The sequence below is a fragment of the Madurella fahalii genome (assembly GCF_045866475.1).
Source record: "Madurella fahalii IFM 68171 DNA, scaffold_3, whole genome shotgun sequence".
NCBI classification, from domain to species: Eukaryota; Fungi; Ascomycota; class Sordariomycetes; order Sordariales; genus Madurella; species Madurella fahalii.
Window position 1 is genome coordinate 1,773,070 of NW_027263973.1, and position 12,413 is coordinate 1,785,482.

The 12,413-nt window shown below is 59.3% G+C and overlaps 6 protein-coding genes across 6 annotated transcripts; 3 read left to right on the forward strand and 3 right to left on the reverse strand.

Moving 5' to 3' along the window:
• Positions 1-482: 482 nt before the first annotated feature.
• Positions 483-3,316, forward strand: MFIFM68171_05994 (uncharacterized protein; the record flags this gene model as incomplete). Its single annotated transcript, XM_071061414.1, has 5 exons — positions 483-551; positions 604-1,572; positions 1,624-1,932; positions 1,987-2,115; positions 2,171-3,316. The coding sequence occupies 5 exons, from the start codon at positions 483-485 to the stop codon at positions 3,314-3,316; spliced, it is 2,622 nt and encodes an 873-aa protein (XP_070917515.1).
• Positions 3,317-3,707: 391 nt separating this feature from the next.
• Positions 3,708-4,093, reverse strand: MRPL27 (mitochondrial 54S ribosomal protein mL41; the record flags this gene model as incomplete). Its single annotated transcript, XM_071061415.1, has 2 exons — positions 3,708-3,830; positions 3,905-4,093. 2 exons carry the CDS (start codon positions 4,091-4,093, stop codon positions 3,708-3,710), a joined length of 312 nt encoding a protein of 103 aa, XP_070917516.1.
• A 401-nt stretch (positions 4,094-4,494) lies between these two features.
• On the forward strand, positions 4,495-7,340 carry MFIFM68171_05996 (uncharacterized protein; the record flags this gene model as incomplete). The annotated part of the gene is made up of 2 exons (XM_071061416.1): positions 4,495-7,092; positions 7,158-7,340. 2 exons carry the CDS (start codon positions 4,495-4,497, stop codon positions 7,338-7,340), a joined length of 2,781 nt encoding a protein of 926 aa, XP_070917517.1.
• A 386-nt stretch (positions 7,341-7,726) lies between these two features.
• Positions 7,727-8,516, reverse strand: RIB3 (3,4-dihydroxy 2-butanone 4-phosphate synthase; the record flags this gene model as incomplete). The annotated part of the gene is made up of 2 exons (XM_071061417.1): positions 7,727-8,358; positions 8,441-8,516. 2 exons carry the CDS (start codon positions 8,514-8,516, stop codon positions 7,727-7,729), a joined length of 708 nt encoding a protein of 235 aa, XP_070917518.1.
• An 825-nt stretch (positions 8,517-9,341) lies between these two features.
• On the forward strand, positions 9,342-10,271 carry COQ3 (Hexaprenyldihydroxybenzoate methyltransferase, mitochondrial; the record flags this gene model as incomplete). Its single annotated transcript, XM_071061418.1, has 1 exon — positions 9,342-10,271. The coding sequence occupies one exon, from the start codon at positions 9,342-9,344 to the stop codon at positions 10,269-10,271; it is 930 nt and encodes a 309-aa protein (XP_070917519.1).
• Positions 10,272-10,408: 137 nt separating this feature from the next.
• MFIFM68171_05999 (uncharacterized protein) lies at positions 10,409-12,164 on the reverse strand (the record flags this gene model as incomplete). The annotated part of the gene is made up of 2 exons (XM_071061419.1): positions 10,409-10,830; positions 10,886-12,164. 2 exons carry the CDS (start codon positions 12,162-12,164, stop codon positions 10,409-10,411), a joined length of 1,701 nt encoding a protein of 566 aa, XP_070917520.1.
• Positions 12,165-12,413: the final 249 nt, after the last annotated feature.

The window sequence follows — 12,413 nt, forward strand, 5'->3', positions numbered from 1 at the left end:
GAGCACTATGCCGGAACCCTCAATTTGGCACAGGCCAGTTCTGTATCGCATGCCAACAGACGCTCTTTTGGGCTCAATTCCCTGCCAGCTCTTGAAATGCTGGCCATCTGATGCCGAGATCAAAGCTGCCATTCATACCTAAGGATCCAAGATGTCAGCTTAGCTGTCGCAGCTCTTTTGGCAGCGGCCAGCTCTTGCGGCACGGCCTGTCGTCCGAATTGCCAATAGCATATGGAGCCACGGCTAGTGAATCAGGAGCCGGTTTCAGGCAAGATCACCGCCACCTGGCCGATCGGTTGCTGTTGGTTCCTTGGCCAGATGCTATTGTTGGGGCCTACCGACGCAGGGTTCTGCCAACGCTGTCAATTAGGCTTCATTTACCGCATGACATCATGCCTCGATGAACTAAATACCTACCGGTCTGGTCTCTCAGTCATCATTTGCACAACATCTGGAGTCTGCTGCCAGATTGAGCCCCCAAGATGACCATGAACACCGCAACCGTGAGCCTGGCGGTCACCCCAACTGTCATATCCACTCTACTGGCTCATGTAAGTCAAATCGGGCGCAAACCCTCGAGACGTCGAGTTAATGAACATACAGTACCTGAAGCGCAAGCCTCTCGCTCACAAACCAACGGCGCATCTTTCGTACGATGAAGGACTTCACCTCATCCGCTCCTTTCTCGAATTCTCCTCGCGCCATACCGTTGAGGAGCTGCAAGCCTTCACTAGCCAATGGGTGCCACACCCGCGATGGGTCCGGGTTGACCACGTCGAGATCCCTGAGACGGATCTCTTGCGCGCGGCCGACCTCCTCGTCGAGCAGTTGGGCCCCGACGGTATCCGACAGGTCGGCGGCAAGAAGTGGTGGCAATGGCGCCAGCCCAAGAGCCCTTTGAAGGCAGAATGGATCGAGATGAAGGCCGATTACCAGGAGCGCAAAAAGAATGCCGATCTTGGTAACCGCGTCATGCTCTATGTCCATGGGGGTGCCTATTACTTTGGCAGCGTTGACGAGCACCGCTACCAAATCCAACGCCATGCGAGAAAGCTCAAGGCGCGAGCGCTGGCACCCAAATACCGACTTGCACCGCAGTTCCCTTTCCCGTGCGGCCTCCAGGATTGCCTTGCCACGTACCTATATCTCATTGCTTCGCAGGCACCGAGCACCGTTATCTTAGCTGGCGATTCCGCAGGCGCTGGTATGATCCTCTCGATGATGGTTATCCTCCGAGACAGGGGCATTCCGCTACCAGCCGGTGCTGTGCTTATCAGTCCCTGGGTCGATCTTACACACTCTTTTCCCAGTGTAGCAGGAGACGCCCCCCTGGATTACATACCGCCCTCGGGGTTCCATCACAAGCCTTCACTAGCGTGGCCGCCGCCTGATGAGGAGGAGCTTGAGGCGCTCAAGACAGCAGTTTTGCAGCAGAAAAAGAACATTGATGAGCAACAAGGCGGGCCAGATAATAGTGCTGGCATCCCCACTGTGAGGGACGTCGCGGAAAAGACCCACCGGTTGGTATTCGACATTGACGGCGAGCGCGTCGAGGTCAAGGAACAGATACAGGTATGCCTCATTTGGTAGCAGGTCTTGTTTATATACTGACGCTGGCGCAAGATCTACACAACCAACGAACTTTTAGCTCACCCGTTGGTCAGCCCCATCATGCAGCCCACGCTGGGCGGGCTCCCGCCTCTGTTAATTATGGTTGGAGGAGGCGAGATGCTGCGCGATGAACAGATTTATCTCGCGCATAAATGTGCCAACCCGTCCCAGTACCTGCCACCGGAGGCACTGATGGACGAACAAGCTCGAGCTCTAGTAGACCAGTATAAGCCGACAGATGTTCAATTGCAAATATGGGAGGACATGTGCCACGTCGGCCCGACCTTGAGCTTTACCAGACCAGCAAAGTTCATGTACAGGGTACGTTGAGGACGCTGTGGCGTTTGAATCGCAGCTGCTAATTGTGAACACTAGAGCGTCGCACAGTTCTCAGCGTGGGCATTGGCGAGGGCCCAGAAGACTGAGATCGACATACTCGATGATGATCAGATATCTATCATCTCGACATCCAGCTCCTCAAGTGATAGTGAAGAGCGGGACAAGGTGAGTCGTGTTAAGTAGACGCACACTCGATCTCTGAGTGCTAACACAACCTCAGAAGAAAAAGAAGCAGCAGAATACTGCAGAGCGAGAGCAGAAGACGAAGCAGAGGGTCGAAACCGCGGTCGGCAGAGCAGGCTACCCGCTTCCCCCTTTCGAGAACCATATGATCCGTCAGAGAGTGACGCGGCATGGCGATATCTTCCCCTTGGCCGCTCCCGAAGAACTCCCAGGATGCAGCATGCCCCGCGACCTAGTCGGCGTCGTCAAAGTTGGTACCGTCCGCAAATGGCTCGAGCACAAAAGGCGATGGGACGCCCGCTTCAAGCAGACAAAGGCACGCATTCACAAGAAGCGTCTCCGAGATATGGCCGTCGGTTACGAGGTTTTTGGGGAGGGCGAAGTCCCCCCGCCAACCGCACTTGCGGGACGGAGGAAACTCGGTACAGAGCAATTCGAAAAGAAGAAGGCGCGTAGCATGGGGTTATCGCTCTGGGCCCTGTGGGGATCCAAGCACGATCAGATGACGGTTAAGAGGGAGCAGCTGGCCGAGAAGACTCCTGAGGTTGCAGCTGCTAGCGCCAGCCAGGGGCAGGGTGCCCGCGCTTTTTCAGACCTAGAGAGACAGGAGCAGCTGGCGAGGCAGAGGAGCGGTGCGGCATCGACGGTTAGTCAAGGCAGTGGTCAGGCTTGGAGGACGCTAGTCAGCGATGAACACCAGGCTGAAAAGCGCGATGTGGAGGGGGAAGTGGATCTCCGACCTGCCGGGCCCGTGGACGACGCGGGCAAAGGCGAGGAGCAGACATCGCAGCCAAAGTCTGCCGGGCTGCTGTCTCCGGACGACGCCCAAGAGACTGGCATTACAGGGAAACGAGTCATGATCGCCGGGCTGGCGACACCGTTCAGTTTGCGCAAGGAACCGGAAACGGCGAGCATGATTACCCTTGCAACGCCAATGGATCAAAGCTCGATTAGGCACTCGACCGCAGACTCGAGCAGCGTTGTCGCTCCCCCTTCAATCGAAGTCTCGGAGGACCCAAAGAAGGCGGCCGCGCCTGAGCAGAGCATTAACAATGATCAAGACGGTGCAAGTCAGGGGATGGCGTCTCCTTTTCTAACGCCCATCTCGCCCATCACCCCCGGTGAGAGGCCTGGTCTGGAAAGATTTGTTACGGCTGAGGAGGACGTGTTAAAGGCAAGCTGATAAGGAGTCAACCGTGGGATGCAGTTTCGTTCGATACCCTCTTGTGTGTTGCCGTTATTATCTCGGCCAATACCCATAGATAGTTAAATTTCGGGTGTAAGTGTTATTATGGGACCGAATTATCGGAATAGACTTGGACAGTATTTGCTCAGCAACGAAAGTCTGACAACCGCTGTAATTGCGCAGTGTATTTGATACATGGTTCCTCTTACAACAACGCCCCCTAACGCCGTTCCATGATACAATGCCGTCTTCTCCGCTCGAGAGGAGAGGTTACAAAACCATTTCCCGCTTTATTATCGGCGTCCTCCCCCGGTCAACAGGATATCACCCCAAGTTGGCTCGGATATTTTAGCTAGAATCGATTTCTCCCATCTCTCTGCGCCCAGCCTCAGTCCAACCCATTCTCAGCCTTCCACCGCGCAAGATACAGCGACGGGCTCTTGGGACCGAGGGGATCTCCCTGGTATTGCCCGTTCGTCCGGGGCATGTTGTTGGTCACGAACGGCGTGAGCTGTCGATATCGTGTCAGCTTCCCATTCCGCTTTCATTACCGATCATTCCTCCTCGGGATCAGTCCTGGCACACCTTGAAACCTTCCAGCGACGGACACACATAGGTCCGCACTTTGTGCCACTCGATGATGTAGCCGCCGTGCTTGGTGTGCCGGCCCATGGACCCGGTGCGCGTGCCCTTGTAGAAGCCCTTGTTGACGTCCTTGGTCGTAAGCCGCAGCTTGCGGTATCGCATGCCGAGGAGGGCGCGAGTGGGCTGCATTTCGGCGCTTGTCTCAGTCGAGTAGGAGGTTGGTTGGTTGGTTCGTTTGTTGGTGATGTCCGCGTCGTCGGCGGCGTCGGGATGGGAGTTCAATTAGGTTGAGGAACTTCGGAGCCGGAAATTTTGCGACGGCTTCGTCCCTCCGGCAGGCAATTCCCGTCCCGCAGTGCCAAGCAAAGTACTGTACTGTACAGTACCTAAGCACCCACTTTGCTGCAGCTGGGGCAGCTCACTGGCCCAGCCCCGCAATCGCCCGCCCCACCAGCGACCTCACCGCCCGAGAAAAGCCCAGCAAAACTCCCGGCAGAAAAATAAATATTCTGGGACTCAAAACCTGTTCGATTTTGGCAGGGTAGGTTGTTGCCGACAAACCAATCCCCGGAACGACCCAGAAAAAAAGAATGCCAGGCCGCCAAGCCCACGGGCGCCCTTTGCTCCCGGCCTCGGGCAAGTCCAACCGCCCCAAATCCCAACCCCAGAACTTCAAGAAGTCCCGCGCAAGAGCTACCTCCAAAGCCCTCGACGCCTTCGCCCTCGCCGCCGAACAGGTCGGCCCCGAACCCGCCCGCGGCGTGCGCACCCGCGGCCTGGAAGAGCACGACGGCGGCCGCCGTCACAACCAGAAACGACAGCACGAGGACGACGATGAGGACGGCGAGGGGGATGGGCCCGAGGACGGGGACGGAGAGGACGTCGCGCCGCGGAACAAGCGCGCGCGGCGGGACGGTGGAGACGAAGATGGGTTTGGCGGGTTTTCAGACGGCGACGGTGGTCAGGGGAGTGACGATAGCGAGGAGTGGCATGTAGGTGTCGCCGGGGAGGACGAGGATTCGGAGCTGGACTCGGACGAGGCGTTTGGGGAGAGTGATGAAGAGCGGTTTGAGGGGTATGCGTTTGGGGGGAGTAGTTCGAAGGCGAAAAAAGGGGGGAAGGGAAGGAAGGCTGATGAAGGGGAAGAGGAGGGGAGTGAGGAGGGAGAGGACGATCTGGAGTCACTTGGCTCTGACGCTATTGACCTCGCTACCGCTCTCGATCAGTTCTCGGAGGATGAGGACGGGGAAGAGCAAGGGGAAGCGTCGTCCGGGTCTGGGTCAGAAGAAGAGGATGAGGAGTCCACTGATGGGGATGACGAGAGTGAGGAGGACGAGGACCAGGACGAGGACGACCCGTCGAAATTGGACGCCTTGCAGAACATGATTGCTGGGTTTGCTGGCGGAGATGAGGAAGATGAGGAGGCTGGGCCGCAGAATAAGACGAAGCTTAGTCTGAAGGATCTCGGGCTCTTTGGAGTCAAAGACGAGCACATCAAGCGGTCACTTAGGCTTATGAACAAGGAAGAGAAGGCTGTCAAGCCGGGGTCTTCTAAGAAGCTCGACGTGCCCCTGGCCAAACGCCAGCAGGATCGGCTGCTGCGGAGTGCGGCGTACGAGAAGACAAACGAGACGCTCGACAGGTGGATTGACACGGTCAAGCACAACCGCCGGGCGGACCATTTGGTGTTTCCTTTGGCGCAAAATGCCCACGACCGCGGCCTCGATAAGGGAGAGCTCATGCCAATCACCCAGAAAACGTCAGGCACCGAGTTAGAGCAAACCATTTTAGCGATTATGGAGGAGAGCGGCCTCGGCCCGAGCGCTAAGCCCAAGAAGGAGGAAACCGAGGGCGACAAGCAACCCGGTTTGTCACAAGCCGAGTTAAAAGAAATCCAGCGGCAGCGTCGCCTTGAGCGCGAGAGGCACTCGCGCGAGATGGCTCGGGCAAAACGCATCAAGAAGATCAAGAGCAAGGCCTACCGCCGCATACATCGCAAGGAGCTTCTCCGCGAGGAACAGGCGGAACACGACGCAATGGCTGAGGCTGGCCTGCTGGACTCGGATGAGGAGCGTGAGGCTCAGGATCGGAGGAGAGCAATGGAGCGGATGGGCACGCGCCACCGGGAGAGCAAGTGGGCCAAGCTGGGCAAGAAGGCCGGACGCGCGGTCTGGGATGACGATTTCCGCGCCGGCCTTACCGACATGGCTCGAAGGAAGGAAGAGCTGCGGCGTCGTGTCGAAGGTCGGAAGGATGGGTCCGAGGACGATGACGACGGTTCTGATGTGTCGGGTGGCTCTGGAGACGAGGACGATCGACGTCGTCTTTTGGCAGAGCTCGATCGTGCGGCTGCCTATGAGGACGATGACGAGCCTCGGTCGAAGCTCATGCAAATGAAGTTCATGCAGCGAGGCGAGGAGCAGCGCAAGAAAGAGAATGACGAGCTCGCGGCGCAGCTCCGCCGTGAGCTAGACTCTGATCATGATGGCGCCTCTGATCAGGAAGGGATGGATATTGGTCGCCGACAGTTTGGCATGGGCAATTCAACTGCCACGGTGCAACCAAACACGGCCTCGGCCAAAAAGAAGGCCGCTGACGCCCTGGGCGCGGTCTTGTCCAAGGCAGCCACAGGCCGCACAGAGACAGCATCGCAATCTCAGCCCGTTCTTGATACCGAATCAGCCGTCTCAGCCCCCGGCGCCGCTGGCGCGTGGTCCTCTGTTGGGCCTGATGGCCGCCAAAGCAAAAAGGCCAGCAAGAGCACGACCGTGGAGCTCGACTTCTCCACTGAGGCGGTGCCCCGGGCTGGCAAGGCACCCAAGACAGAAACCAAGCCTCGGCCCTCTGAGAACGGCCATGCGGACGGTGCTCAGGACTCGGACGATGAGGATGCCATGCACCTTCCCCTGGCCATCCGCGACCAGGAGCTGCTCAAGCGGGCCTTTGCTGGCGAGGACGTTGCCCAGGACTTTGAGCAGGAGAAGGCCGAGATCGAGCAGGAAGACGATGAGAAGGAGATTGACAATACGTTGCCGGGCTGGGGCGGCTGGGTCGGCGAGGGCGTGAGCAACCGCGAGAAGAAACGACACCAAGGCCGGTTTGTCACCAAGGTCGAGGGCGTCAAGAAGAAGGACCGTAAGGACTTCAGACTGAAAGGGGTGATTGTCAACGAGAAGCGAGTGAGAAAGGTTTGTCTCTCTGGTTCATTTATTGACTGAGAAGAGAGAGGGGGGCTAACATTGAAATCTGATAGAACGACAAGTACCTCGCCACGCAGCTGCCTCATCCGTTCGAGTCCCAGCAGCAGTATGAGCGCTCACTGCGGCTACCTGTCGGCCCCGAATGGATGACCAAGGAAACGTTCCAGGACGCGACTAAGCCAAGGGTCATTATCAAGCAGGGCATTATTGCGCCCATGTCGAAGCCTATGTATTGAGGAGAACCACCTGAGCTGAGTGATGTGTTGTTGCCGCATAGATCGGGATAAACAAAATTGGGAATGGGCTGGGCGTGCTTGGCATATATCTCGTCGACAGCAAGTATGGGAGGCTTCCTGGTGTTATGTGTATAGAAAAGAGTATCAGACAGAGTCGCGGTTTGATTCCATGCCCAAGGATGAGATATATCCTTTTCTCTACCAAAGAGCCGATGCCCGCAATGCGCCAAAAGTACCCAAAGAACGTATTTACACATTCGTACGTGAACAGCCCTCCGAACATATCCACCCGTCCATGCGTCTGGGCAACAGCCCGGCGACAATATATATGTACGTGAGTGCGTCTTTACTGTACCGCCCTTACTGCCGATCTTAAGTGAAGGCCCTCACGAACCATTCACCTCGAGCTTCCCCTCCGTCTTCTCCAGATAGGCCACCATATCCGCGATGGTGCAGACCTTGAGCCCCCACTTCCTCGCGAAGGCCACGCACGCCTCGCCGCGGAGCATGCCGGACTCCTCGCGGACGGCCTGGCCGGGGACCTCGGCGCCGTCATCCACCAACTCGCAAATCACCGCCGCGGGCTTCTTACCGGCCAGCCGGCACAGGTCCAGCGCGGCCTCGGTATGGCCCCTCCGCTGCCTCACGCCGCCCGGCCGCGCGCGCAGGGGGAAGACGTGGCCCGGCCGCCGGAAGCTCGCCGGGGTGGAGCGGTCGTCGGCGAGGGCGCGGCAGGCCAGGGCGCGGTCGTGCGCGCTGATGCCCGTGGTGACGGACGGGTCGGCGGCGTCGACGCTGACCGTGTAGGCGGTGGCGCGCGGGTCCTCGTTGTGCGCCACCATCTGCGGGAGGTCCAGGTCGAGGGTGCGCTGCGGGGGCAGGGGCGCGCAGATGAGGCCCGACGAGTGCCGGATCATGAAGGCCATTTGCTGCGGCGTGATGGACTCGGCCGCGATGATCAGGTCGGCCTCGTTCTCGCGCGACGGGTCGTCCAGGACGACTACGAAATGGCCGTCACCTGATGGGGTAAGGGGGTTAGTGGGAGAGAGAAGGGGGGGGGGGGGGTTGAACAGGGCGGGAGCCTGGGAGAAGGGGCGTACGGAAGGCCTGAATTGTATCGGGGATGCTGTCGAACTGTGAGGCGTCGATTACGCCCGAGGAGACGGTGGAAGGCATGCTTGTGACGGTAGATTAGGGGGTGTACTGTTGTTGTCTGCGACGGGTTGAACGACGGGGCGTTGGCGGGGTAGGGCGTGTTTTGTCGCCTTGCGAGGGGCCGGGAAAAAAAAATAGTTACGCTTTCAATTGGGATTGCGGTTGCGACTTCGGCCGGCAGGGTCTTGGATAGATTACTCAGCCGTCTGGTGTCCGGTGGGATGGTGTTTCGACTTGATATAATCGAGGCCTTGTCCGCCTCGTCTCCACGGAACAGGAGAGGAATTGGCAGAGTCAGATGCCAGGCAGAGGCCGAGTAAACCGGCAACTTGAGAAAACACCCCGGCCTGAGTGGGGAACCGAGTGCCGAAGGCTCGGCCTGGCTGCTGTCGTTCGGGCCTTAACCTGATTTCAGCACTTGGGACTAGCGGCAACCGCGGGACGACGACAAAGACATTACCAACTGTGCATCTCTTCTTACATAAACTGCCAATTGCACGTCCCGATCTATCAATTGATGACCAGCGCTGACAAACACCACGCTGATGCATCCGCCGAGCTCGCTCGGCTATCGCCTTATCCCGTGATCGCCGGGGTCGCAGGCGAGGATTCCAGGTTTCCTTGCAGGCCGCGGGGCATCGGCGACATTCTTGCGGGGCAAGGGTTCCGAGACGCTAGAATGGTTCTAGAACCCGGCCCTTCGGAGCAGACAGAACCCTGCAGATGCACCCTTGCGGCAGCGCGCGGCCAATTCCCAAAGGAAAAAGTTCCGGGCCGATGCTCACTCCTCCCGCACGGCACGGGAAGCGGTGTCACCGAGAACGCCAAATCGTCCCAAGACCCAAAATGCGGCCGTCACTAAGACGAGTAACGGCCGTCCTCCGGCCCGGCCGGCCAACTGTCCGTCTCCGGGGAGCCTCGCAATTCATCGCCCGGCTACCGTTCCTACGGCATCTCAGCACAACCACCCCATCGCCATCCTCGTCTCCGAGCCGCTCCCCCTCCTCCGTCAACGCGACCGAAATCTCCCACTTCTCCGCCCTCGCCTCCTCCTGGTGGGACCCACACGGCCCATCGCGGCCCCTCCACCTCATGAACCCGCTCCGACACGACTTCATCCGCGCCTGCCTGTCCTCTTCTTCCTCTTCCTCCTCCGCCTCCTCCACCGCAACCGACCCGAACCAGCTGCACTACCTCGACATCGGCTGCGGGGGCGGCATCTTTGCCGAGTCCGCCGCGCGCCTGCCCACGACGGCCTCGGTGACGGCCATCGACCCTTCGCCGGCCATCCTCGCCGTGGCGCGCGCCCACGCCAAGCGCGACCCGTCGCTGCGGGCGAAGCTGCGCTACCTCGGCGAGACGGTCGAGTCGCTGCCCCTGCCGGCGGAGGAAGGGGGGGGTGGCGGGTACGATGTGGTCTCGTTGTTCGAGGTGGTCGAGCACGTCGATTACCCGGCACAGTTCCTGGACCGCGTGGGCGAGTTCGTCAGGCCCGGCGGCTGGCTCGTCATGAGCACCATCGCGCGCACCTGGACGAGCTGGGTCGTGACGAACCTGGTGGCCGAGGACCTGCTCGGGGTCGTGCCCAAGGGGACGCATGACTGGGCCAAGTATGTGAATGCCGAGGAGCTGCAAGAGTATTTCCGCCGGAAGGGAGGGCGGTGGGGGGATATCAGGGTCATGGGGGTGGTGTACGTGCCTGGGCTTGGGTGGAGGGAGGTGAGGGGGAGTGAGAAGGTGGGAAATTACTTCCTGGGGGTGCAGAGGGTTGGCTGAAGGATAGGGAGATGAGGAAGGGGTCGCACTTGTATTATTTGATGTACAAAAATAGCTTTGGTACGATAGGATGCTAGGATGGGGTCATGGCATGGATACGAGTGATATATGTTCGTATGTGCGGGTTTGTAGAATTTCTACCCTAACCTAACGGTGCGCCACAACCTCAGACACTCCTGCAGATCCATGGACAAGGTGCCTTCCAGCGCTGTCGTGGTATCCTTGATCATGGCCACCAGCAGCGTCGCATACGCAAACGTCGTCTGGTCGTCCTGCAGAGTGGTCAAGTCCGACTTGCGCATGCCTCCGTTCTCAGCCCAGGCCTTCCACAGATCCAGCATCCGACAGAGCGCCGAAGCAAACTGGCCGTCGAGAACCATCCGGTGAAGCAATGTTCCCACGGTTTCTCTCAGTCCTGAATCGGCAGGCACTGCGCCCGCCTTCTTCAGCCAAGCAAGATTGTGCTCCGCCACCAGTTTGGTGTCCCACTTGGGGCTTTGCAATGCCTCCATCATGCGAGTTTCTTTGCGCTGCTTTTCGAGCCGTAATTGCTCACGCACTGCTCGGGTTAGTCTGCTGCGTCCCAGGAGCGAGAAGAGACCGCTTTAACTTACTATCCTGCATCCGCTGCTCAGTCTCCCTCATCATCCTCTCCGTCACAGCCCGCGCCTTCTGCGCCGGCGGCAGATTTGCCTCGGCAGCCATCGCCGCGCGCTGCTCGTGGTTTCTCCTGGTGAACTGCTCCATTCGCACGATGTGGTCACTATCGTACTTGGTCGCCCAATCGGGGGTAGCCGACTCTTCGACAACGCCTAGCAGAACCAGAACGCCGCAGGGCACCGTCTCCTTGCGCGAAAAGTTGAGGATGTCGTCCGGGATCTTGTAGTTCCACAACATAGTCTGGCTTGTGGTTCCGTAGGCGGTCACGGCACTAGCGAACCAAGCACCGTCCGACCTCCCGGGCCGCACCCGGATGTGGTCGATATACATGCTGTCGAGTTGGAGGGTGCTCTGCAGCTGCTCCTGCTGGCACAATGCTGTCACGATGCCGTCGATGGAGATCTGGCAGAGGATGGGTACTCTCGAGCTGGATACCCCACGTTGTTGCGCTGAATCGAAAGACTCTTTTTGCAGACTGGAGGAATCGTCCCGGGCAGGTTCCGAGCTTCCCTCTGGTGCTGCTGCAGCTCCTCCTGCTGCTGATTTGCAGTCCTCGCCAGATTCCGCCTGTCTAACGTCCTCAGACGGCGGCAAGCGCACCCAGTACGGAGGCAGGTGAGAGTAGTCGCGCGTCGTCCAAGGCCCCGACCAAGTGACAGCTAGACTCAGATGCCCATCGGAGCCATCCAGTGGCGCAAGTGTCAACGCCTTCTCCTTACCGTCGGGCGACAGCATCAGCGCGCAGCCCACGGGCGTCCACAACCCCGTCGAGCGCAGGAGGCGCCATCCTTGGGGATCGGGCACGGCGCCGAGGTCAAGCAGGTAGCAAATGAGCTCGTCAAAGGCGACCTCGACCTGGGGCTGCCTGAGCTGATCGGCATACTCGACACGCTGCGTGTTGAGACCAATGACATTCGTCCGCCAGTTGAACGTGGTCCAGCTGCCGCCGGGGATGCTGGACGGGTGGCGCGAGAGGGTCCAGTACTCGGCGCGGTCGGTGAAGCGGTCCCAGGGCCGGACGGCGTAACGGGGCAGCTCGACTTCGATGACGCGGTTGACGACGTCGCTGCGCGTGAGGGCCGTGAGCTTGCTGTGCCGGAGCATGCGCTTGATGCGCGAGAGCGCCGTTAGCGTCACAGCTGTGTTGTACAAGATTGGCAGCACCCCGAGCACGGCGAGCGGCACGCCAATGTATGTGATCACATCTGTCGCCGTGTGCCCCGACTCGGACATGGCTACGGTGGTTGAAGGCGCAGGACTCAATCAGGAAACCCTAGGGAGATCAAGTGCAGCAGAGCTGGCGCACCGGGGGCGCAGACCATTTTATCGACGGCATCCCGGGCGCCACTCAGCCCCTTGTGACCTTACTTTAATGAGGTGGTGAGTGTGCCTTGGGTGCCTGAATGACAGGCTGCAAGCTGCACCAATATCCATGGAATCCGGCCGCTTGGTGCCGCAAGTTTTAGGGCGAATCACATAGTG